At 41.5% G+C, this 26,630-nt stretch overlaps 2 protein-coding genes across 4 annotated transcripts; both read left to right on the forward strand.

The window, feature by feature from the left end:
* The first annotated feature begins 1,943 nt into the window (after nt 1-1,943).
* On the forward strand, nt 1,944-7,792 carry LOC116573899 (C-type lectin domain family 4 member G-like). Of its 3 annotated transcripts, XM_032314292.1 has the most exons (7): nt 1,944-2,057; nt 2,227-2,337; nt 2,582-2,635; nt 2,719-2,808; nt 3,374-3,525; nt 4,604-4,707; nt 6,770-7,792. In XM_032314292.1, the coding sequence occupies exons 1-7, from the start codon at nt 2,021-2,023 to the stop codon at nt 6,894-6,896; spliced, it is 675 nt and encodes a 224-aa protein (XP_032170183.1). In that variant the 5' UTR covers nt 1,944-2,020; the 3' UTR covers nt 6,897-7,792. The 3 variants fall into 3 exon arrangements, with proteins under 3 accessions (XP_032170183.1, XP_032170180.1, XP_032170192.1); XM_032314289.1 differs by lacking the exon at nt 1,944-2,057 and having other exon boundaries at nt 2,245-2,635; XM_032314301.1 differs by lacking the exons at nt 1,944-2,057; nt 6,770-7,792 and having other exon boundaries at nt 2,245-2,635; nt 3,374-3,533; nt 4,604-4,684.
* Nucleotides 7,793-13,418: 5,626 nt separating this feature from the next.
* LOC116568350 (olfactory receptor 1361-like) lies at nt 13,419-14,429 on the forward strand. Its single transcript, XM_032303845.1, has one exon. The coding sequence runs from the start codon at nt 13,419-13,421 to the stop codon at nt 14,427-14,429; it is 1,011 nt and encodes a 336-aa protein (XP_032159736.1).
* Nucleotides 14,430-26,630: the final 12,201 nt, after the last annotated feature.

Below are 26,630 nucleotides of genomic sequence, written 5' to 3' on the forward strand. Positions count from 1 at the left end.
GTATTACTATGCCTTTCAAAAGACCTGTATGTCTTTTATGTATGGGAGGCTTGTGAATCACCAGATACCATAGTCTCAATGCAGAGAGCATCCCTGATAGGCAGGGGTTCTTATTTCCATTTTACAAATCAGGAAACTGAGGTGGATAGGTTAGGTGGCATATGGCAGGTCATTACAATAAATGAATAGGAGATCTGGGGCTTAGAATTCCGAGAACTTTTAAAAGTTCTCAGAAAAAATAATGAAAAGATTTTAAAAAATCATGAAAGATTTAACTACAAAGGGCTGATATCCAAGATCTATAAAGAATTCCTCAAACTCAACACCCAAAAAACAGATAATCAAGTCAAAAACTGGGCAGAAGACATGAACAGACACTTTTCCAAAGAAGATATACAGATGGCTAACAGACACATGAAAAAATGTTCATCATCATTAGCCATCAGGGAGATTCAAATCAAAACCACATTGAGATTCCACCTTATACCAGTTAGAATGACCAAAATTAACAAGACAAGACAAGAAACAGCAAGTGTTGGAGAGGATGTGGAGAAAGGGGAACCCTCTTACTCTGTTGATGGGAATGCAAAATGGTGCAGCCATTTTGGAAAACAGTGTGGCGATACCTCAAGAAATTAAAAAATAGAGCTACCCTATGACCCTGCAATTGCACTACTGGGTATTTACCCCCAAAATACAGATGTAGTGAAAAGAAGGGCCATCTGTACCCCAATGTTCATAACAGCAATGGCCACAGTTGCCAATGGAAAGAACCAAGATGCCCTTCAGTGGGTGAATGGATAAGGAAGATGTGGTCCGTATACACTATGCAGTATTATGCCTCCATCAGAAAGGACGAATACCCAACTTTTGTAGCAACATGGGTGGGACTGGAGGAGATTATGCTGAGTGAATAAGTTAAGCAGAGAAAGTCAATTGTATGGTTTTACTTACTTGTGGAGCATAAGGAATAACATGGAGGATATTAGGAGAAGGAAAGGAAAAGTGAATTGGGGGAAATCGGAGGGGGAGATGAACCATGAGAGACTGTGGACTCTGATAAACAAACTGAGGATTTTTCAAGGGAAGGGGGTGGGAGATGAGTGAACCTGGTGGTGGGTATTAAGGTATTACTCCACGTATTGCATGGAGTACTGGGTGTGGTGTATAAATAATGAATCTTGGTACACTGAAAAAATAAAATAAAATTTAAAAAATCATAAAAGATCGTTAAAAAATAGATTGAGGGAACTCAGAAAATCCCTAGCTGGGTAATTCCAAACAGCATATGGAGGCACACACAGGTGCACACACACACACACAAACACACACACACACACACACACACACACACAACACCTAATCAACCTGGTGAAAACCAAAGAAAAGAAAAATTGTAACAGCATTCGAAGAGAAAAAGACCCAGGAAATGACGTGATATATGGACATTTCCTAACAACAGGTTTGATAAATAGAAGACTCTCAATTACATTAGCTCACTTGTCCTCCTTACTGTACCATATTCTCCATTTAAGACATAAGGCAATGTGTGGCGGAGGAGTGGCCACACGTTCTGAGAGAGCATTAACATAACTCCAATGTTGAAACCACTACAACTTTATCTCCGAGAAAATGCGAGACATTTTGAAACGACTGCAACCAGAAGTCTAAAGGTGCAAGTGCACTGGAAACTTTGAGGAAGATTTCTGGGGCCGCTACTGTCCCCCAAACTGAGAAAAAAACAGAGTTTTACAGCATAGTTGGAACAGAATACCTTTTCCAAGATGCTAATGCCACCTCCCTGTGACATGAACTGATGATAAGCCATCTAGAGATCTTGGGGGCCTTAGGGAGCCAGGAAGGAACCATCTGATGGTTTACATAGGGGGTGGTATTTCCTAGTATAGGATGGGTGTGTCTTTAATAATAACCAGAAGGGCTGTGGTTAGCTAGACAAAAAGAGCTGCAGCCACAGGTGAAGGCAGCCATAGAGAACATCGGGCTACAGGACCTCACGTCCATGGAGGGAAAATCTTTGCCCATGCCGGGGGAATCAGGTGAGTCAAGAAATCGAGGGCAGGAGTAGATGCCCTCCTCAATACCAGGGGTGCTCACTGCCTCCCATTCCAGGTTGGAATTCCAGGCTCATCCCCCCACATTCCTAGCATGTTACCAGCACTTTCAGAGACCGTGTGCACTGCCTCATGCTTGTTGCATTCCCTGCAGCACACTGGGACCAAAAGCTGCCCCAGGATGGCCCCTGGAAGTTTTTCTGCCTGACAATAACCCTGATATTGCTTCTGCTAGTCCTCATCCTTGGTGTGGTTCTGGCTGAGGGTAAGGTGTTGAGCCATGGGAATGGGTGATCACATGGACCCAGGCTCCCAAATCTGCAGTCCTGAGAAGAGGACCCTAGAGGGCTGGGGCAGAGAGGGGTCATTAGGGGGTGACTGGACTGTGTTGCTGGACTCAATGATTCTAGAAAGAAACTTCCTTCTTTGTCTCAGCCTGCAATTTGGGGAGTGGGAACAGAACTGTGTATCTAAAAGTCTAGTGCATATCAGCCATGTGTTTCCTCTAGTACTGCAGTTCTTCAACCAGATGCAGGAAGAACTCAAGCAACTGGACATCAAATGTGAGTGTTGAATGTCATGGAGGGCTTATTCCTCCCCATCCCTCCACCAGATCTTGATCTGCCTTTCTCTGTGGGCCCCTTAGTTGTGCAGGGTCTGGCAGATGCTGGGCACAAACGGGACATGATGTGGGGAGAGGTGTTCCGGCAAATGGAGGCTCTGCGGGCAGGCAACGGTAAGGAGATGGGGCAAGTTGGGTGGTGGGAAGTGGGGGTTGGGAGAAGAAGGTTGTTCTCTTGGACACTGCTGATGCTAGTGGTTTTTGCAACACATACGTGTATGTAGGGTTGTTTTAATCAACCCTTTATCAGGGTTGGTGTTCATATAAAGTTTGAGGTCCCTTGAATGGCATTACTCTGCCATCTCATAATGCCTCTCTCTCTCTTAAAGATTTTATTTATTTATTTGAAAGAGAGAGAGAGAGAGAGAGAGAGAACAAAAGCAGGGGGAGCATCAGAGAGAGAGAGAGGGAGAAGCAAACTCCCGAATGAGCAGGGAGCCTGACTCAGAACTCGATCCCCGGACCTGGGGATCATGATCTGAGCCGAAGGCAGCTGCTTAGCAGACTGAGCCACCCAGGCACCCCTGCCCATCTCCTGAATGAACCAATGGGAAGCTACTGTGCTCACTTTTGCCAAGTGGCAAAGATGCACAGCTTTGAATCATTTCACTGGAGACCTTGTTCCATGGCCAGTGCAGCCCTTAACACCAACAGAACTAACCTCTTTCCCCTTCTCCAGAATCATCCTGTGAGCCCTGCCTGGAAAACTGGATGGCATTTCAGGGCTCCTGCTATTTATTTTCCACACAGTCACAGGACTGGTTTGAAGCCAAGGATCACTGTGCTAAGAAGGGTGCTCACTTGGTCATCATCAATAGCCAAGCAGAGCAGGTGCGAAGGTGGGAAGGGGTGCTCTGGGGACCCTTCAAGTCATTGCAAGTTCATGTCTTTGTCCCATGCAAAATCTAGTGCCAATCCTTCCTTCTGCCCTTCATAATACCCTTCCACTGCCTTAGCACACAGTATTGGCCAAGATTCTTTCTTGGCCAAGTCTTTTTTCTGAGTGATTCTTCATGTTGGCCCTTCTGTCCAGAATGCTTCCTTCTATCTACATAGACAACTTCTACTCCTTCTTCTTCAGATCCAACTTTGTCCTTCAACATCCTTCCCACCCCCTCTTCCTCAACACTGGACTATGCTGCCAGATCCCCAGTTCACCTCCTCTCACATGAAGAACTCTCAGGCTAGGTGTGGTTCTAAATCATTTTTAAGTTGATGATGCCAGGGACCAGATTAGACATACTCAGTATGGTTCAGTGGACTCAGTGTTTGTCAGTGGAATCCAAATGATTCCTATTTTCCAGAACTCTTCCTAAGGGGGGTAGTGTCTACGTTTCTCACCCTGTAAACCATGCTTTTGAATAATCCTAACTACCTCTTAACCAGTGCTCTGCTAGGAGCCACACTGAGCTCTTGAGACTCTGGACTCTGGGAAACAAACCGAGGTTACAGAAGGGAGGGGGTGGGGGCATGGGGTAGCTGGGTGATGGGCATTAAGGAGGGCACATGTGGTGATGAGCACTGGGTATTACAAGCAATTAATGAATTGTTGAACACTACATCAATAACTAATGATGTACTAAATGTTGGCTAACTGAACATAATTAAAAAAAAAGGAAATTTCAGAAAATTCTGGAAGGCACCTGCCACTTTTATCCTTGTTTTACAAATGAAAAGCCCGAGGACCGCAAGTATCCATAATTTGATGACCACATAGGCCATAATAATGGTGGAAATGGAGATCTATCCAGAGCTTTTAGCCAACTTTAGCCAAGGATGTTGCTTTGGATAACATCCCTGCCTATGGGGGCCTGTAAGTCTTACTCCCTTTCGGGGCTGCTTCCACCATGATTCTCACCTCTGTCCATACATAGTATTTCTTGACTTAATCTGTCGTCTTCTCATGCAGAAATTCCTAAGGTCAGAGGAAAATACTGTCTACTGGATTGGCCTTAAGAAACAGTATCCAAACGGCATTTACAAGTGGCAAGATGGCTCAGCACCCACCTTTATGTGAGTGTCCCTGTTGAGCTTATCTGTCTCACTGCACCTTGAAGACATCTTCCTACAGATTCCCACTCTGTCTCAAGTGTCTGGTTTTGGTTAAAACCAAACTGCCTGTCACATTTCCTATTGCCATGCTAATGTTATTTTGTTAGCTGCAGAGGTGTATGTGTGTGTGTATGTGTGTGTGTGTGTGTGTGTGTGTGTGTGTGTAGACCATAATTAAACAGCACTTAATAGGAAGTTCTTTATTGTGGGAAGTCTTGGTGCTGTTAATACATCGAAGAGAATCATACACTTCGAGGAGGGAGTAGGCAGTGGGTGATGTGCCAAGCTTATTGAGATGTACATCTCATTTGCATGTATCTGGAGCCTTTAGTGTCCTACAGAACACACTCAAGGAATAACTGCCTAGGGGATCCAGACTTAACCCCTCTACATATGACTCAATGACCTCACATTCTGGTCATCTGTTCTTGAACTTTTTTTTTCATGTCCACACACCTTCCTAGAACTTCACGCTTAACCTCCTGGACCATCTTGAGTATTTCTGCTTTCCTCAATTTCCACATCTTCTGCCTCAGCTCAGGTCAGGATGATTGCTATATATCCTATACTTAGTCTTACCCCCATGAACCCATGCTCTAGTCAAGTTCACCGGTCATCTTCCCAAAACATGCCTTTGATATAGTTTTAGGAAACACCTAATTCCTCAATGTTACATGCATAACCCAGAATCTTTAATTTTATTTAAAATTTTTTTTTTAAAAAATTGTGTTTTTTATTTATCAGAGAGAGAAAGAGTGAGCCCAAGCAGGAGGAGCGGCAGACAGAGGGAGAAGTAGGCTCCCCACTGGGCAAGGCGCCCGATGCGGGACTTGATTCCAGGCCCCTGGGATCATGACCTGAGCTGAAGGCAGACACTTAACTGACCGAACCACCCAGATGTTCCGGATAACCCAGAATCTTTAGATGGCACCTTTCAATGCCCACACAGTGGGTGCTGTTCATCTTTACATTCTTTTCTCTTACACATCCAAAGGCTCTCCATCTCCTTTCACAACTATGTGACAAATAACTCATCTTTTTGAACACTGTCTTGCATCTGATCTTTCTGTTTTTTTTTTTTTTTTTTTTTTTTTTTTTTTTTTTTTTTTTTTTTTATATCCTGCTGTGTTATCTGCCCAGAACACATTTTATTGGTTTGGTGAGCTACAATATGTGTGTCAAGTCTCATAGAGGAATCCATCCTGTGCCCAGAATGAATTATTCCAACTCCCTTAACCCTACGTAGAGTTTTGTGACTGTGTCAATTTCAGTTATGATCTCCCTTTGCCTGCACATGTCTTACCTGTCAGACAGGCTGCTGCTTCCGGGCAGAGCAGTCATCCAACTCTTTGATGTATCTCCAGAACCCACTTCTGGGCTTGGTACACAGCAGGTACATAATCAACTGTACTGGAGTGAATGAATGAATGAGTGTTGTGAACATTTCAAGAAATGTTTAGGAAAGGGGATGGGATCCTTTGACAGGCTTAGCACCTATTATATACTGGACATTCAAAGGTGTCATGTCCTGAAGCTTAAACTCAGAGACCCAGGGATGTTAAGTTATTTGTCCATTTTGGCCTCTTTTATATCATTTATAATGCAAGAAATTGCACCGGATGATTATTATAAAACAGTGGTGCTCAGAAGGTAGTGATTTCCCCCTACAGCGATTTGGCACTGTCTGCAATATTTTCGGTTGTCACAATAGAGTGGACGCTGCTGGCGTCAAGTGGGTAGACACCAGTGATGCTGCCCACTATCCTACAATGCACAGGACACCCCCCACAACAAATAATGATAAGGCTCTCAATGCCAGTAATTCCTTCATGTAAAAACCCTTGCTCTAAGAGATTGCTGGGATATTTTACTTCTAGAGATTTCTCATATATCCCCAAGGCTAGACCCTCTCCTGGTAGCCTTATCCTCTTCTGGGATCTTAATGGTGAGAAGCCCAGCTGGGCTGGCTTGCCCTAGTACTGTGGCTAAGGGACGTGGCTGATGCTCATGTGTGTTTTCACAGCAACTGGCCTGATACCACATCTTCTGACAATGACTGTGTCTTCATGGAGAAGTCTGGCTTCTGGTTCTCAGGGATGTGCCAGGTGTCCTGGTATTACTGGATCTGTGAGAAGCCACAGGTCTGCTGAGACTGATCCTTTTATCCTGCCTGCAATCTTGGAAAAGGTTGTCTTGATATTTGACCTCATAACAATTCCTCAACTTCTCTGCAGAAAAAGGGGTTTTCTGAAAGCTCTGGTCCTCTTGGGAGCATCTTTCCCCTTTCTTGCCCTGACTTCTAAATGCTGTTGAGGAACATGAAAAATGACGCCAGGATGGAACAATGAGCAGAATATACTGTGTAGGACTTTCTACAAGATAAATAATCTAGTTTTAAAAAAATTGACATAAATAAAGGCAAATGTAGTATTGTTAGAAAATAAAAGAGCCTTAAAGACTGATGTCTAAATTAACATGTGTACCATGTTTGGGTTTTGATTTGAAAAAGGTTTTGAAGAAATCACAATATTTGAGTATGCATGTATATCAGGCAACACGAAGGCAATTTTATTTATTTGTGAGTCGTGCTAATAGTATGGTATAGACAGATGATGGATAGATAGATAGATAGATAAGAGATATATCACTATGTGTTAGCAATACATACTAACATGAGTATGGGTAATATATATGGGTAAATTTGTGTACTGTGTAGGATTTCCTTAAAACAATAAATTAAATAAATAGGAAGATTGTATATAAGAAATTCAATTGGCCAAGTATTTATAATTATTAAACTGAGACATAGAAGTCGATCATATATTTCCTCAGTCTATCATATATTTCCCAGCAGCTTCCTATTGTCTCTAATTTGTGTCAAGAGGAACATTCTACATAAAATTTTAAATTAATGCAATTTATAATAATTCATATAAGATAAACATGATCAAAAAGGAACTCAGCAATTGCATGGTCATAGGGAAGCTCTATTTTTAATTTCTTGAGGAATCTCCACACTGTTTTCCAAAGTGGCTGCACCAACTTGCATTCCCACCAACAGTGTAATAAGAGGGTTCCCTTTTCTCCACATCCCCTCCAACACATGTTGTTTCCTGTCTTGCTAATTTTGGCCATTTTAAGTGGTGTAAGGTGGTATCTCAATGTGGTTTTAATTTGAATCTCCCTGATGGCTAGTGATGATGAACATTTTTTCATGTGTCTGATAGCCATTTGTATGTCTTCATTGGAGAAGTGTCTGTTCATATCTTCTGCCCATTTTTAAAATATGATTGTCTGTTTTGTGTGTGTTGAGTTTGAGGAGTTCTTTATAGCTCCTGGATATCAACCTTCAAGAAATTAATAATAGAGCTTCCCTATGACCCTGCAATTACACTTCTGGGTATTTACCCCAAAGATACAGATGTCGTGAGAAGAAGGGCCATCTGTACCCCATTGCTGCTGTTTATAGCAGCAAAGGCAATGGTCACCAAACTTTGGAAAGAACCAAGATGCCCTTCAATGGACAAATGGATAAGGAATATGTGGTCCATATACACTATGGAGTATTATGCCTCCATCAGAAAGGATGAATACCCAACTTTTGTAGCAACATGGACGGGACTGGAAGAGATTATGCTGAGTGAAATAAGTCAAGCAGAGAGAGTCAATTATCATATGGTTTCACTTATTTGTGGAGCATAACAAATAGCATGGAGGACAAGGGGAGTTAGAGAGGAGAAGGGAGTTGGGGGAAATTGGAAGGGGAGGTGAATCATGAGAGACTATGGACTCTGAAAAACAATCTGAGAATTTTGAAGGGGCAGAGGGTGGGACGTTGGGGGAGCCAGGTGGTGGGTATTAGAGAGGGCACGGATTGCATGGATCACTGGGTGTGGTGCAAAAACAATGAATACTGTTACGCTGAAAATGAATTTAAAAAATTAAAAAAAAAAGGAACTCAGCAAACTTGTAATAGAACAGAATGTCTGAACCTAAAAGTGGTATCTTCACAGAGTCTTCCCATAACTATCATACGTCACAGTATATTGTTGAAAACATTCCATTTTACCTCAGGAACAATGAATGGGTTTCCATAGTTTTGGATTTCTCTTCAACATTATTCTGGGGTCTGTAGACAAGGCCATGAGACATCCCCCCAAAGAAGTATCTCATAAAACACTAAGAAACAAAAGTATTAAAATTTGGAAAAGAAAATACAAACATATCGCACTCCTTGGTATGTTTGTATTTTCTTTTCCAAATTTTAATACTTTTGATCCAAAATTATAAAGACCATGCTAAAAAATTTGAATAAACTAAGAGAAATGGGACATCTATTACAATAGAAACTGTATTTTAGGATAGGAAATTTTCTTGTCACAAATCATTAATATAGATATAGCTAATTCAAATAAAAAAAAAAGAAAATACAAACATATAATTTTTCATACATGATGTCATTGTTTACACAGGGTTACTAAAGCATCTGCACATGCCTTTAGAATTTAGAAGGGTATACCAAGTTTTCTGCATTCAAAATCAGCATAGAGATTGTGTTTTATAAATGAAGAGCAAATTGATAGACAAATATTTAGAAAATATCACACTTAGGGAGAAAAACCATGAGAGACTCTTAGCTATAGGAAACAAACTGAGGGTTGCTGGAGGGGAGGTGGGGGAAGGATGGAGTAACAGGGTGATGGGTATGGGGGAGGGCATGCGATGTGATGAACCCTGGGTGTTATACACAACTGATAAATTATTGAACACTGCGTCTGAAACTAATGATGTAGTATACGTTAGCTAATTGAATTTAAATAAAAAATTTAAAAAAGAAAATATCACATTTGCCATTGCACAAAAACATTAAGTGACTTTATTAAAGAAAGGATTTTATTTCTTTATTTGACAGAGAGAGAGCGAGGGCGAGAGCGCACGCGTGAAGAGAGAGAGAGAGCGAGAACAAATAGGCAGAGCAGCAGGCAGAGGGAGAGGGAGAAGCAGGCTCTCTGCTGAGTAGGGAGCCCGATGTGGGACTCGATCCCAGGACCCTGAGAGCATGACTTGAGCCAAAGGCAGACGCTTAATAAACTGAACCACCCAGGCACCCCATTAAGGGACTTTAAGAACTACAGATATTCTGATGTCTTTTAGTGAAAAACTAAAAACTATGCATGAAGATACATATGTGCAGATTAGGTAGTCTTGCAGCACTCACTATGGTGAGAATTATAGGACGCTGAATTCTTGGCATAGCTCTATCTGCATAACAAATACTTAATACATTATAACTTATTGGTAATAATATATTTAAAAGCTTCATCATGGAAAACGTTGAGTACCATGCTATCCCTCTGGCAGCCAAGAGAGATGAGTCTGAAGAAAGTCAATGTCCTCATGACAAACTTCTTTCCTGTAAGGATGCCAGACTCAGAGGCACACTCGGGAAGCTGAGCTAATTGTATTCCCTTCAACAAGGTTCTCTGGGGATTATGTCTCGGGGGTCAGAGAGTCTGGTATAAACTGGGGTGGTGGTTCTGCTTCGTGCTCTCAGGGAAAACATGCTCCTCCTTCACAACCATAAGACAAAGTTGAGGCAGCTGCAGCCCCTAACCTCTGGAAACACTTCACCTAGCAGCTGAGAGGTCTGGGATCTGCCAGGGGTACAGTAGCCACTGGTCAAGTAAGTGTGTCAGGAAGACAAGCTACAAGGGAGTGGTCTCAGGGAAGAGCCCTCCCCAGAACATTCCTCGGACAGTGGGGGGCTGCCTGCTTACTGTTAGCCACCAGAGCTTAGAAAGCCCGCTGTCACTGCCTCATGAGTGGATAGAGAATTGTGAGCTGGTTAAGAGAAAGGGTGCCAGACCCAGGCTGAATTCTAGCTCCATGTAGGAGTGAGGTGTGGAGTCTCAGCTGCCTGCTCCATGCGTTGATCGGGTTTAGTGGGCTGGTATGTGTCAAGTGACTAGCTCAAATGTGGATTTCCAGCAAATAAACAGTATTGTTCCACTCAAAATTAGTTGACCTGGGCAGGTGCTGTGGGAGGAGAGAGCAGGGAGTTCGACCTACATCAGTGGTCCTCAGTGGGGGGGCAATTTCAATCCCTTCCCAAGGGGTCTTGTTGCAGCTGGGATGAGGGGACGCTCCTGGCCAGGGGTGCTGCTCAGTATCCTGCAAGAATGCCTGGACAGTCCCCACCACAAAAAAATGCTCTGGCCCCAAATGTCAATAGAGCCCAGGTTGAGAATTGCTGGGCTTGGCCAATAGAGGGATGAGTGGGAAAGGGATCCTTACAGATGTAAGGGTAATGCCTAAATGTGGCAAAGTTGGGGCTAGAGGTTTCTAGGCAGGAGGAACAGCAGGTGCAAAGGCTCTAAGGCAGAGATAAAAACCAGGAAGATGGAAACTGAGGTCCGGGAGTGAGAAGAAGAGTGGTGAATGAACCATGGAAAGGTGAAGCTGAATTTGATCCCCATCTACACTTTTATAGAGTCACTGGTTGCAGGCCTGTGGAGGTGGGGTGGGTGAGAGTGGCCTTGGGGAGACCAAGGAACAGTAGATCATCCACATGAGAATCCATGGTGACCTGGATTGGAATACTTCCTCTGGAAATGAATTTTCTGTTTCTGTCCAAGAGATGAACATGATGTTTAAAAACCCACAAATCTGGAACCGTTGGGAAATGAAAGGCAAGCAGCAACGGAGGGCAGTGCTCAGTCCTCAATGCCCAGTTGTTCAGGTTGTGCACCCTGTGGAATGCTACAGTGCGTGACTCCCAGGGCCAACCTCAGCACCTCTGGCAGGGAGATTCCATTTTGGACCTTGTGAGGCTAGAATGCCTGGGGCTGTCTGGGAGTGATGTCCAGGAAGCAACAGGATAATCAAGTAGGAATTTGAAAAGAGGTGGGAGCTGAGCCAGAAATTCAGAATGAATTTAATCCATTGAATGAAAAATGTAAGTCTGGAAGACAATGGAGACCCCCCACCCTGCACCAAGATACTTGCCACTTGTATTATAAATATTTTCATACCACATATGTACTCTGAGCATCCCATGTCGTATGTACGGTATATGGATTGCAGGGGAGGGGTCCAGAGACACAAAAAACCAAATATTCACTCCCTTCCTCAGCCTTCAGTAGAAGAAGGTAAAAGGAAGGCTTTGTAGAGTCTATTGCAGTTCACAAATATGTACTGTTGCTCTCTGGGTGAGATTTCTACCTCTCTACCCCTTGACACCAGACTTGGCCTTTAAAATGTGCCTGGAGTTGAGAGAAGGCTCTTTCCTGGTAGATGTTCTTAGGAGCCAGCTTACAATTCACTTTTCCCATTGCTGTGATAACTGGCAGAATCCCAGTTATCAGTTTGTGCACAAACTGATATTACAGTTTGTGTAAACACAAACTGATATTACAGTTTGTGTAAACACAAATGTTTACCATGTGCCTGAGCCCTGAAGTGAATTCTTCATGGAACACAGCCATAGCAACATGTCATGGGCATGTAGCCTGAGAGAGAAATGAGCCTTCATTGCTGTCAGCCATGAAGATTTGGGCATGGATGTTAGTGCAGTATAATTTAGCCCAAATAGACTTTGACAGAGTCAGTGGGTGCCCAGTGGAAGCCAGTCAGGGTAATGCAAGCACCGCCTGGGACATAGGGCCAGAATTTGTGGATAAATTAAGATAATCTATCTCTAACATGGATGTTAAGAAGCATCAAATGAATGAAATTAACTCCCTTTGGAAATAACCTATACCAAGATATCTTTAATCCATGCCATGCTTATACAGCTTGACAGGGAGACTGATATAAAAGATACATGTCATTATAACATTTTAGAGTGGTGCCTTTAAAAGAAGACTTTATAGAGCACCACAGTAATTGTCTCATTTAATCCCCCCAAGAACCTGAGGCTTTGGGAGTATCTGTCATTGGCTCACACAGCTGATGAGTGTCTGGGGTGGTATTTAAATAGAGTCTGTCAGAACCCAGAGCCTTTGCTCTCAACCACTAAGAGACCTTAACTCTCAGAAAAAAATCACAAGATTCGGCATTTTACATATTAACCCACTACATCTTTTCAATTGCTGTGTGGAGCAGTTACTACTATTAGCCATCTTTACAGATGAGAACATGAAGGCACAAAGAGGTTAAATAACTTGCCTAACTCACACAGCTAGTAAGTGGCAGAGCTGGGATTTAACCTTAGGCTGTCTGGCTTCAGAGTGGATGCCCTTAATCACTAGTATTTATTTTTATTTTTAAAGCAAATCCTGGGAATAGTAAGCCTATTTATTTAGATTGTTTATTTGTTTTTTTCTCTCTTCCCATCATTTCTGAGGTACAGTTGGCAGATAAAAATGTATATGATTAAGGTGTACAACTTGATGCTTTGATATATGTATGCACTCTGAAGTAATCATCACAATCAAGCTAATTAACATATATCACTTTTTATTTTGATAGTACCGCTAGAAGTTTCCACTAATAAAGATAACTGTCCATATAATATATCAGGTATGGATTTAAGGCGCTTATACATATTTTGTCACTCAATCCTTGTAATGATCCTAAGAGGTTAGATGACCAGTCCCATGGAAGAGATGAGGAACCTGAGACTCAGGGAGGTTAGTGGGAGGCAACATGAGGGGTGGGTGGGAGGGACAATAATGCAACAATTCCATTTCTTCTTCAGGAGTCCACTCAAGCTGATGCCCTTATTTTGGCTTTTGTACCACCTGGACATGGACAATCAAACCCGAGTCTTTGAATTCATCCTTCTTGGCCTCTCTGAGCAGCCCCTGCAACAGCAGGTGCTCTTTGGTCTGTCTTCCAGCCTGTATCTGATTGGGTGCCTGGGGAATCTTCTCACCATCCTGGCCATCCTCTTCGACCCTCATCTCCACAGCCCCATGTACTTCTTCCTCAGCAACTTGTCTCTACTTGACATCTGCTTTACCTCCACCACCATCCCCAAGATGCTGGTGAACCACCTATGCGGGCACAGTACCATCTCCTCTGAGGCTTGCTTAACACAGATGTATTTCTTCATTGCCTTTGGGGCAGCTGACAGCATCCTTCTCTCGGCCATGGCTTATGACCGCTACCTGGCCATCTGTTGCCCACTGCACTACTTGACAGTCATGAGTGTCCTTCGGTGTGCCTTGCTGGTGGCAGTACCCTGGATCTCAGCAAACCTCATCTCTATGGTCCATACTATCCTGATGACCCGCTTGTCCTTTTGCACCAATAGGATCCCACACTTTTTCTGTGACCTCAATGCCTTGATCAAGCTCTCTTGCTCTAACACCCAAGTCAATGAGTTGTTGATGTTGGTCCTTGGGGGCTTGGTGGTTCTGATTCCTTTTGTGTGTATCATGGCCTCTTATACACCTATTGCTGTGGCTGTGTGGAAGGTGCCCTCAACTCAGGGGAAGTGGAAAGCATTCTCCACCTGTAGTTCTCACCTTTGTGTCATCTCTCTCTTCTATGGGACTATTATTGGGGTCTATTTCAACCCTGGATCCACACATACCACCCAGAGGGACTTGGCAGCCACAGTGATGTACACTATGGTCACCCCCATGCTGAACCCCTTCATCTACAGCCTTCGGAACCGAGATCTGAAGGAAGCCCTCAGGAAACTTCTCAAAGGAAACCACTTGGCTGAACCTCTTTGAAGATTCTTTTAAGACCCATTTTTTTTTTTAATTTTAAGAATTTTTAAATTGTTATATTTGATGTGCTCATATTTTTTATTAGGTTATGTTAGTCACCATACAGTAATACAGTACAATGGTAGTTTTTGATGTAGTGTTCCATGATTCATTATTTGTGTATAACACCCAGTGCTCATTATAGCACATGTTCTCCTTAATACCCACCACCCGACTACTCCATCCCTCCACCTGCCTTCCCTCCAGCAACCCTCAGTTTGTTTCCTGAAGTCCGTAGTCTTCCATGGTTCGTCTCTCCCTCTGATCTCCCCTGCTTCATTTTTCCCTCCCTTCCCCTATGTTCCTCTGCTCTATTCCTTATGTTCCACATATGAGTGAAACCATATAATTTTCTTTCTCTGTTTGACTTATTTCACTTAGCATAATCCCGTCCAATTCCATCCATGCCCATGAAAATGGTTGGTATTCATCCTTTCAGATAAAAACTTCTGCACAGCAAAGGAAACAGTTAACAAACCTAAGAGACAGCCCACAGGATGAGAGAAGGTATTTGCAGATAAAGAGCTGGTATTCAAGGTCTATAAGTAACTTCTCAAACTCAACACCCAAAAAACAAATAATCCAGCCAAAAAATGGGCAGAAGACATGAACAGACACTTTTCCAAAGAAGACATACAGATGACTAAAAGACATGAAAAAATGTTCAACATCATTAGCCATCAGGGAAATTCAAGCCAAAAACACATTGAGATACCAGTTACACCAGTTAGGATGTTAAAAAAAAAAATTTATTTATTTATTTGAAGTTGGGGAGAGAGCATGAGCAGGGGGAGGGGCAGAGGAAGAAAGAATCTCAAGCAGACTCTCTGCTGAGCGCAGAGCAGGACATGGGGCTCAATTTCAAGACCTGAGATCATAACCTGAGCCAAAATCAATAGTTGAGCATTCAGCCAACTGAGCCACTCAGGCACTTCAGATCCAATTATTTTTGAAAAAAACTAAATTTTCCCAGTGTCAAAAATCTGTTTTTTTTTTTTAATTTTTTATTTTTTATAAACATATGTTTTTATCCCCAGGGGTACAGGTCTGTGAATCACCAGGTTTACACACTTCACAGCACTCACCAAAGCACATACCCTCCCCAATGTCCATAATCCCACCCCCTTCTCCCAACCCTCCTCCCCCCAGCAACCCTCAGTTTGTTTTGTGAGATTAAGAGTCACTTATGGTTTGTCTCCCTCCCAATTCCATAGAAGAATCTTTTTGTTTTTTTAAAGGTAGAAACAAAATTTTATTATTTAAGTACTTTATTTTTTGTTGAATATATTTGACATATAACATTATGTAAATTTGTTGCACATGTTAATTTTATATATGTTTATATTATATTGTGATTGCCATGATAGCAATATTTAGCACTTCTATCATTACATAATTACCCTTTCTTTTTAATGGTTGAGATAATTAAGTTTTAGGCTTTTAGCAAGTTTGATGATTGTAGTACAATATTGTCTATGTTCATTACATTGTGCATTATGTCTCTGTCTTATTTACTACTTATTACAGGTTTGTAGTCTTTTTTAATCTTTATTTTTATTTTATTATTTTATTTAAATTCAATTAGCCCACATTAGTACACCATTATTTTCAGATGTAGGTTTAGTAATTCATCAGTTGCATATAACACTCAGTTGCATATAACTAATTCATCAGTTGCATAAAATATTCAGTGCTCATCACATCACATGCCTTCCTTAATGCCCATCAACCAGTTACCCCATCCCCCCACCAATCTCCCCTCCAGCAACCCTCAGTTTGTTTCCTAGAATTAAGAGTCTTTCATGGTCTGTCTCCCTCTCTGATTTCTTTCCATGTAGTTTTCCTTCCCTTCCCCTATGATCCTCTGTGCTATTTCTTATATTCCACATGTGAGTGAAACCATATGATAAATGTCTTTCTCTGATTGACTTATTTTGCTCAGCATAATCCCCTCCAGTTCCATCCACATTGATGTATTGGTAAGATTTCAATCTTTTTGATGGCTGCTTAGTATTCCATTGTATATATACCACATCTTCTTTATCCATTGATCTGTCGATGGACATCTGGGTTCTTTTCATAGTTTGGCTATTGTGGATCTTGTTGCTATAAACATTGGGGTGCAGGTGTTCCTTCAGGATCACCACATTTTAATCTTTGGGGTTAATACCAGTAGCAGGGTAATTCTATTTTTAACTTCTGGTGGAACCCCCATACTGTTATCCAGAGTGGCTGTACCAGCTTGCATTCCCACCAACAGTGTAAAAAGGTTCCTCTTTCTCTGCATCCTTGCCAACATTTATTGTTTCCTGACTTGATCATTTTAGTCATCCTCACAGGTGTGAGGTGGTATCTCATTGTGGTTTTGATTTGTATTTCCCTTATGCCACCTGTTGTTGAACATGTGTCTTTATGTGTCTGTTGGCCATTTGTATGTCTTCTTTGGAGAAATGTCTGTTCATGTCTTCTGCCCATTTCTTGACTGGATTATTTATTTTTTGGGTGTTGAGTTTGAAAAGTTCTTTATAGATCTTGGAAAACAGTCTCTTCAACAAATCATGTTAGGAAAATTGGACAGCCACATGTAGAAGAATGAAAGTGGACCATTATCTTACACCATACACAAAGGTAAACTCAAAATGGATGAAAGACCTAAATGTGAGTCAGGAATCCATCAGAATCATACAGGAGAACACAGGCAGCAAACTCTTCAACCTTGGCCTTAGCAACTTCTTGCTAGACGTGTCTCCAAAAGCCAGGGAACAAAAGCAAAAATGAACTGTTGGGACTTCGGTGGGTTTGTACTCTTGTTCCTCCACCTTACCTTCCCTGGCAACTATCACTGGTTTTTTTTCTGCCTAGATTCCAGGTTTACGTAATATCACACAGTCATTCTCTGTCTGACTTATCTCACTTAGCATAATATACTCAAGTCCACCCATCTTGTCACAAATAACAGGGTAGCCTCCTTTCTCATAGTGGAATAATATTCTATTGTATATATCACATATTTTTTTACCCACTCATCTACTGATGTATATTTAAGTTGTTTCTATATCCTGGCTATTGTGAATAATGATGCATTAAACAGAGGAGTGCATAAAACTCTTTGATATTCTGTTTTCATTTCCTTTAAGGGTACCAGAAGTGGAATTGCTGGATCGTAAGGTAGATCTATTTCTGATTGCTGAGGAAACTTCAGATTGTTTGCCATAAAGGTTGGACCATTTACATCCCCACCAACAGTGCACAAGTGTTCCCTCATCACACATCCTCACCAGCACCTCTTGTCTTTTGTCTTCTGAGGAATGGGAGATACTGGATCAGACAGATTGCCCATGCTGAGTCAAGAGCAAAACACTGGGATTTCATGATGGTATGGGGCATTGGCTTAAAAATCTGACACATTTGGGTTCAAATTCTCCATTTGCTCCTAAATAAACCACATGTCTCTTATCTGTTCACTTTCCCTTTGAGTGTGAGTTTTCCTTTTCATAAAGTGGGGGCTGTTCAATCATCCTTCTAGCCTGTTGCTCCAAATTAGTTAACTTCACATCCCAGCATTACTGTTTTCTCATCTGTAAAGTGAATTTTGTTATGGTTCCCCTCTCTCTAGGTGGTCATCAGAATTCTATCAAATAAAATGTAAATCACCTGTCAAAGGACTCTGTGCATAATAAGCACTGGACAAAGATTTCTGCAGTTCGAAAAAGACAGATATCACAAGTTTAACTCTTTTTTTTAATGTGACCATTGCTTCTTTCTTTTTTTACTAAATTGATTTATTTATTTTCAGAAAAACAGTATTCATTATTTTTTCACCACACCCAGTGCTCCATGCAATCTGTGCCCTCTATAATACCCACCACCTGATACCCCAACCTCCCACCCCGCCGCCACTTCAAACCCCTCAGATTGTTTTTCAGAGTCCATAGTCTCTCATGATTCACCTCCCCTTCCAATTTACCCCAACTCCCTTCTCCTCTCTAACACCCCTTGTCCTCCATGATATTTGTTATGCTCCACAAATAAGTGAAACCATATGATAATTGACTCTCTCTGCTTGACTTATTTTACTCAGCATAATCTCTTCCAGTCCTGCCCATGTTGCTACAAAAGTTGGGTATTCATCCTTTCTGATGGAGGCATAATACTCCATAGTGTATATGGACCACATCTTCCTTGTCCATTCATCCGTTGAAGGGCATCTTGGTTCTTTCCATGGCCATTGCTGCTATAAATGTTGGGGTACAGATGGCCCTTCATTTCACAACATCTGTATCTTTGGGGTAAATACCCAGGAGTCAATTGCAGGGCCATAGGGAAGTTCTATTTTTAATTTCTTGAGGCATCTCCACACTGTTCTCCAAAGAGGCTGCATCAACTTGCATTCCCACCAACAGTGGAAGAGGGTTCCCCTTTCTCCACATCCCCTCCAACACATGTTGTTTCCTGTCTTGCTAATTTTGGCCTTTCTAACTGGTGTAAGGTGATATCTCAATGTGGTTTTAATTTGAATCTCCCTGAGGGCTAGTGATGTTGAACATTTTTTCATGTGTCTGATAGCCATTTGTATGTCTTGATTGGAGAAGTGTCTGTTCATATCTTCTGCCCATTTTTTGATATGTTTGCCTGTTTCTTGTGTGTGAGTTTGAGGAGTTCATTATAGATCCTGGATATCAACCTTTTGACTGTGCTGTTATTTGCAAATATCTTCTCCCATTCCGTCAAAAACCTCCCAAAAAACAAGAGCCCAGGACCTGACGGATTCCCTGGGGAATTCTACCAAACTTTCAAAGAAGAAATAACACCTATTTTCCTGAAGCTGTTTCAAAAAATTGAAGCAGAAGGAAAACTTCCTGACTCTTTCTATGAAGCCAGCATTACCCTGATCCCCAAACCAGGCAAAGACCCTACCAAAAAGGAGAATTTCAGACCAATATCACTGATGAATATGGATGCTAAGATTCTCAACAAGATCCTAGCCAACAGGATCCAACAACACATTAAAAAGATTATCCACCATGATCAGGTGGGATTCATCCCTGGGCTACAAGGATGGTTCAACATTTGCAAATTAATCAATGTGATACAACAAATTAATATAAGAAGAGAGAAGAACCACATGGTCCTCTCAATTGATGCAGAAAAAGCATTTGACAAAATCCAGCATCCGTTCCTGATTAAAACGCTTCAAAATATAGGGATGGAGGGAACATTCCGGAACTTCATCAAATCTATCTATGAAAGACCCACAGCAAATATCATCCTCAATGGGAAAAAGCTTGCAGCCTTCCCGTTGAGATCAGGAACAAGACAAGGATGCCCACTTTCACCACTCTTGTTCAACATAGTATTAGAAGTCCTAGCAACAGCAATCGAGAAGAAAGAGAAATAAAAGGTATCCAAATTGGCAATGAAGAAGTCAAACTCTCTCTATTTGCAGATGACATGATTCTTTAGATGGAAAACCCAAAAGACTCCACCCCCAAACTACTAGAACTCATACAGCAATTCAGCAACGTGGCAGGATACAAAGTCAATGTGCAGAAATCAGTGGCTTTCTTATACACTAACAATGAAAACAGAAAGGGAAATTAGAAAATCAATTCCATTTACTATAGCACCAAGAACCATAAGATACCTGGGAATAAACCTAACCAAAGAGGTAAAGGATCTGTACTTGAGGAACTACAGAACACTCATGAAAGAAATTGAAGAAGACACAAAAAGATGGAAGACCATTCCATGCTCTTGGATCGGAAGAATAAACATTGTTAAAGTGTCTATACTGCCTAGAGCAATCTATACTTTTAATGCCATTCCGATCAAAATTCCACCAGTTATTCTTCAAAGAGCTGGAGCAAATAATCCAAAAAATTTGTATGGAACCAGAAGAGATCCCGAATCGCTAAGGAAATGTTGAAAAACAAAAATAAAGCTGGGGGCATCATGTTACCTGATTTCAAGCTTTATTACAAAGCTGTGATCACCAAGACAGCATGGTACTGGCATAAAAACAGACACATAGACCAGTGGAACAGAGTAGAGAGCCCAGATATGGACCCTCAAGTCTATGGTCAATTAATCTTCGACAAAACAGGAAAAAATATACAGTGGAAAAAAGACAGTCTCTTCAATAAATGGTGCTGGGAAAACTGGACAGCTATATGTAGAAGAACGAAACTCGACCATTCTCTTACACTGTACAGAAAGATAAACTCAAAATGGATAAAAGACCTCAATGTGAGACAGGAATTGATCATTGCTTCATTTTTAAAAAATTTTTATTTCTTTTCAGCACAACAATATTCATTGTTTTTGCACCACACCCAGTGCTCCATGCAATACATGCCCTCCATCATACCCATCACTAGGTTCCCCCAACTTCCCAGCCCCAACCCCTTCAAAACCCTCAGATTGTTTTTCAGAGTCCATAGTCTCTCATGGTTCATCTCCCCTTCCAATTTCCCTCAACTCTCTTCTCCTCTCCATCTCATTTTGTCCTCCATGCTATTTGTTATGCTCCACTAATAAGTGAAACCATATGATAACTGACTCTCTCTGCTTGACTTATTTCACTCAGCATAATCTCTTCCAGTCCTGTCCATTTTGCTACAAAAGTTGGGTATTCATCCTTTCTGATGGAGGCATAATACTCCATAGTGTATATGGACAACATCTTCCTTGTCCATTTGTCCATTGAAGGGCATCTTTGTTCTTTCCACAGTTTGGTGACCATGGCCATTGCTGCTATAAACATTGGGGTACAGATGGCCCTTCTTTTCACTCCATCTGTATCTTTGGGGTAAATATCCAGTAGTGCAATTGCACAGTACAGACAAAAGGTTGATATCCAGGATCTATAAAGTTTATAAAGTTTAACTCTTTTTTAATGGGTTAAATGGGTTAAGCCTCTGCCTTCGGCTCAGGTCATAATCTCAGGGTTCTGGGATCGAGTCCCGCATCAGGCTCTCTGCTCAGTGGAGAGCCTGCTTCCCCCCTTCTCTCTCTCTCTGTCTGCCTCTCTGCCTACTTGTGATCTCTTTCTGTCAAAAGAATAAATAAAAATCTTAAAAAAATAAATACAGAGTTTCTAGAAAGAAACAATGAAGACTCACTGAATGTAACTTTTGCTACTTTATTTTTATTTTTGAGATAGTCCTTTCAATAAGTTCTACTGTATCTGCTGATGTTTGTTTTCATCACCTTACTGGACTTTGGAAAGTAAAGGTTTTGCTGAACTGAATATTGGTGAACAAATCTTGTCCCACTTACCCTTCTAGATTTTTTGAGGATAATGATCTCCCTTCCCCATCAGATTGTGTACTCCACAGAGGAAGGAATATGGCTTCATTCATCTTTGTACCTTGATTCCATGCACATGGTAAGTGTTCAATAAATATTTGCATATTTCTGGACTTAGTGTCTGTCCTCAAACCCAGACTAGTTCTTTTATGTGCTGCTGCAACAGGTAAGATGTAGATTGTTCAGGTCAAAGTTCTTCCTTCCACCCTTATCATTCTTTTTTTAAAGATTTTATTCATTTATTAGAGAGAGACACAGAGAGAGAGGGAACACAAACAGAGGGAATCAGAGAGGGAGAAGCAGGCTTCCCGCTGAGCAAAGAGTCCGATGGGGGGGGGCTCGATCCCAGGACCCCAGGTTCATGACCTGAGCTGAGGGCAGATGCCTAATGACTGAGCCACCCAGGTACCCCTACCCTTATCATTCTTAATCTTTAAAATCCCTTCCAAAAATTTTGAGGCCTTAATTTGTTCATATGCTCTCATGTCTTCTATAGATCCTTCCAGTGTGTCCAAATACCTCAGGATTCAATTTTACTTTTGAGTTAACATATTAATTTCCCCTGATAAATACAAGTGCCAGCCCATTATGCCAAAGACAACCATTCATACTTAGGTATAAATTAGTATGGTGAAAAGTCATGGCCTTGAGGGACACCAGAAAAGAAGTCCTGGTGAAGAGAGAAGACTGGGAAGTGAAAGTATTAGATGCTGTCAAATGGAGATAGCACAGATCTGCCTAAACTCTCCCAGTTATAAGACAAAGGCCAGGGCTGGCTGAGTCCACTGAGCTTTCATGAAGGTAGGAGCCATGTCAAGGAGCAGAAGTTCCATAAAGGAGAAGGCAAGACCAAGGAGAAGCAGGAAAGGAACAAAACACTTCCTAGAACCTTTTTTATTTTCTTACCTCTCTGCCAGAATTGTGGGTCAAGGATATGCCAGGCAGACTTAAAGGTGTAACAGAAAGATAACAGAAGGAGGAGAAGGGAGTTGAGGGAAATTGGAAGGGGAGGTGAACCATGAGAGACTATGGACTCTGAAAAACAACCTGAGGGTCTTGAAGGGGCGGGGGGTGGGAGGTTGGGGGAACCAGGTGGTGGGTATTAGAGAGGGCACGGATTGCATGGAGCACTGGGTGTGGTGCAAAAACAATGAATACTGTTACGCTGAAAACAAATAAAAAATAAAAAAAAAAAAAGAAAGATAACAGAAGGGAATGCAGCATTTATTCCTAAACAGTTTTGCTAAGGTCCACTCCTGAATGCAAACCTTGCCTTTGGCAGTGAATTCAGTAAACATTCACTACATGAGGCACCATGGTACAGGCTGGGGACTCATGGTGAACAAAACAGATCCAATCTTGTGTGTAGGAGAGATGACAAGTTGATAGACATGCGTGAATACTAGTGATCAGTGAACGACAAATTATGGGGGCATTCTGGAAGACTAAGGGGGCAACTGACTCAGATAAGGGAATGTGGAAGGCTTCCAGTCAGTGGCAACATTTAACCCGAGGCCTTAAAAATGAGTAGAAATGAGCCAGGCAAGGGAGTGATGGGAAATACAAGTGTCATGGTTACTCCCTCGGTGTATTCTCTTCCTGTCACTGAGAAGCCCTTCTCATCTTTTTCTTATTCCCAGGATCACCCATTAGTTTTCCTGAGTCACTCACCTCTGCTCTTCTCATGACAATAGAGACCTTCTTTGTTGAGCACCCATTATGGGCTGCATATTATGCTTAGGGCTTTATAGGCAGAGCTCACTGAATGCTCTACTAGGTAGGTAGGGTACAATCTTGATTGCACAGATGGAGAAACTGAGGCATAGAGAACTAGCTGAGACAATACTCGAAGTCTGCATCCAGTTTGTACTAGTTGGTTAGTGTTTCCATAAGAAAGGAGTGAAAACTGTGTGTCTTAAATAACAGAAATTTGTTTTATTACAGATCTGGAGGTTGGAAGTCCAAGACCAACTTGTCAGAAATGTTGTTTCTCCTAAGGGCTCTCTCCATGGCTTGTAAATGGCCATCTTCTCCCTGTGTGTTCACATGGTCTTTCCCCTGTATCTGTCAGTGTTCAAATTTCCTTTCCTTTTTTAAAATTATCTTATGTTAGTCACCACACAGTACATCATTAGTTGTTGCTGTTGTTGTTTTTTGGATTTTATTTTTTAAATTTATTTTTGTTTTATTTATTTATTTTTTAATTTTTGTAATACTTAAAAAAAATTTTTTTTATAAACATAAAATATATTTTTATCCCCAGGGGTACAGGTCTGTGAATCTCCAGGTTTACACACTTCACAGCACTCACCAAAGCACATACCCTCTCCAATGTCCATAACCCCACCCCTTTCTCCCAATCCCCCTCCCCCCAGCAACCCTCAGTTTGTTTTGTGAGATTATGAGTCACTTATGGTTTGTCTCCCTCCCAATCCCATCTTGTTTCATTTATTCTTCTCCTACCTCCTTAACCCCCCATGTTGCATCTCCACTTCCTCATATCAGGGAGATCATATGATAGTTGCCTTTCTCCAATTGACTTATTTCACTAAGCATGATACCCTCTAGTTCCATCCACTTTGTCGCAAATGGCAAGATTTCATTTCTTTTGATGGCTGCATAGTATCCCATTGTGTATATATACCACATCTTCTTTATCCATTCATCTGTTGATGGACATCTACGTTCTTTCCATAGTTTGGCTATTGTAGACATTGCTGCTGTAGACATTCAGATGCACATGCCTCTTCAGATCACTACGTTTGTATCGCTAGGGTAAATACCCAGTAGTGAAATTGCTGGGTCACAGGGTAGCTCTATTTTCAACACTTTGAGAAACCTCCATGCTGTCTTCCAGAGTGGTTGCACCAGCTTGCATTCCCACCAACAGTGTAGGAGGGTTCCCCTTTCTCCACATCCTCGCCAGCATCTGTCATTTCCTGACTTGTTAATTTTAGCCATTCTGACTGGTGTGAGGTGGTATCTCATTGTGGTTTTGATTTGTATTTCCCTGATGCTGAGTCATATGGAGCACTTTTTCATTATCTATGCTACCTAAAGCAATCTACACATTTAATGCAATTCCTATCAAAGTACCATCCATTTTTTTCAAAGAAATGAAATAAATAATCCTAAAATTTATATGGAACCAGAAAAGACCTTGAATAGCCAAAGGAATATTGAAAAAGAAGGCCAAAGTTGGTGGCATCACAATTCCTGACTTTAAGCTCTATTATGAAGCTGTCATCATCAAGACAGTATGGTACTGGCACAAAAACAAACAGGTAGATCAATGGAACAGAATATAGAGCCCAGAAATAGACCCTCAACTCTATGGTCAAATAATCTTCAACAAAGCAGGAAAGAATGTCCAATGGAAAAAAGACAGCCTCTTCAATAAATGGTGTTGGGAAAATTGGACAGACACATGCAGAAAAATGAAACTGGACCATTTCCTTATACCACACATGAAAATAGACTCAAAATGGATGAAGGACCTCAATGTGAGAAAGGAATCCATCAAAATCCTTGAGGAGAACACAGGCAGCAACCTCTTTGACCTCAGCCGCAGCAATATCTTCCTAGGAACATCACCAAAGACAAGGGAAGCAAGGGCAAAAATGAACTATTGGGATTTCATCAAGATCAAAAGCTTCTGCACAGCAAAGGAAACAGTTAATTTTTAAATTTTTATTAACATATAATGTATTATTAGCCTCCGGGGTACAGGTCTGTGAGTCACCAGGTTTACACACTTTATAGCACATACCTTCCCCAGTGTCCGTAACCCCACCACCCTCTCCCTCCCTCCCTCCAGCAACCCTCAGTTTATTTTTGTGAGATTAAGAGTCTCTTATGGTTTGTCTCCCTCCCGATCCCATCTTGTTTCATTTATTCTTTTCCTACCCCCCAAATTTCCCATGTTGCCTCTCAACTTCCTCATATCAAGGGAGATAATATGATAATTGTCTTTCTCCGGTTGACTTATTTCACTAAGCATAATACCCTCTAGTTCCATCCATGTCATCACAAATGGCAAGATTTCATTTCTTTTGATGGCTGCATAGTATCCCATTGTGTATATATATAATACATCTTCTTTATCCATTCATCTGTTGATGGACATCTACGTTCTTTCCATAGTTTGGCTATTGTGGACATTGCTGCTATAAACATGCAGGTGCACATGCCCCTTTGGATCACTACATTTGTATATTAGGGTAAATACCCAGTAGTGCAATTGCTGGGTCATAGGGTAGCTCTATTTTCAACTTTTTGAGACACCTCCATGCTGTTTTCCAGAGTGGTTGCACCAACTTGCATTCCCACCAACAGTGTAGGAGGGTTCCCCTTTCTCTGCATCCTTGCCAGCATCTGTCATTTCCTGACTTGTTAATTTTAGCCATTCTGACTGGTGTGAGGTGGTATCTCATTGTGGTTTTGATTTGTATTTACCTACATCATTAGGGTTTTTTTTTTTAAATTTTTTATTTATTTTCAACATAACAGTATTCACTATTTTTTCACCACACCCAGTGCTCCATGCAATCCGTGCCCTCTATAATACCCACCACCTGGTACCCCAACCTCCCACCCTCTACCCCATCAAAACCCTCAGATTGTTTTTCAGAGTCCATAATCTCTCATGGTTCACTTCCCCTTCCAATTTACCCCAACTCCCTTCTCCTCTCTAACTCCCCATGTACATTCTTTTTTTTTAAAATTTTTTATTTTTTATAAACATATATTTTTATCCCCAGGGGTACAGGTGTGAATCACCAGGTTTACACACTTCACGGCACTCACCAAAGCACATACCCTCCCCAATGTCCATAATCCCACCCCCTTCCCCCAAAC

This window comes from Mustela erminea, chromosome 1 (genome assembly GCF_009829155.1).
Source record: "Mustela erminea isolate mMusErm1 chromosome 1, mMusErm1.Pri, whole genome shotgun sequence".
Classification (NCBI taxonomy): Eukaryota; Metazoa; Chordata; class Mammalia; order Carnivora; family Mustelidae; genus Mustela; species Mustela erminea.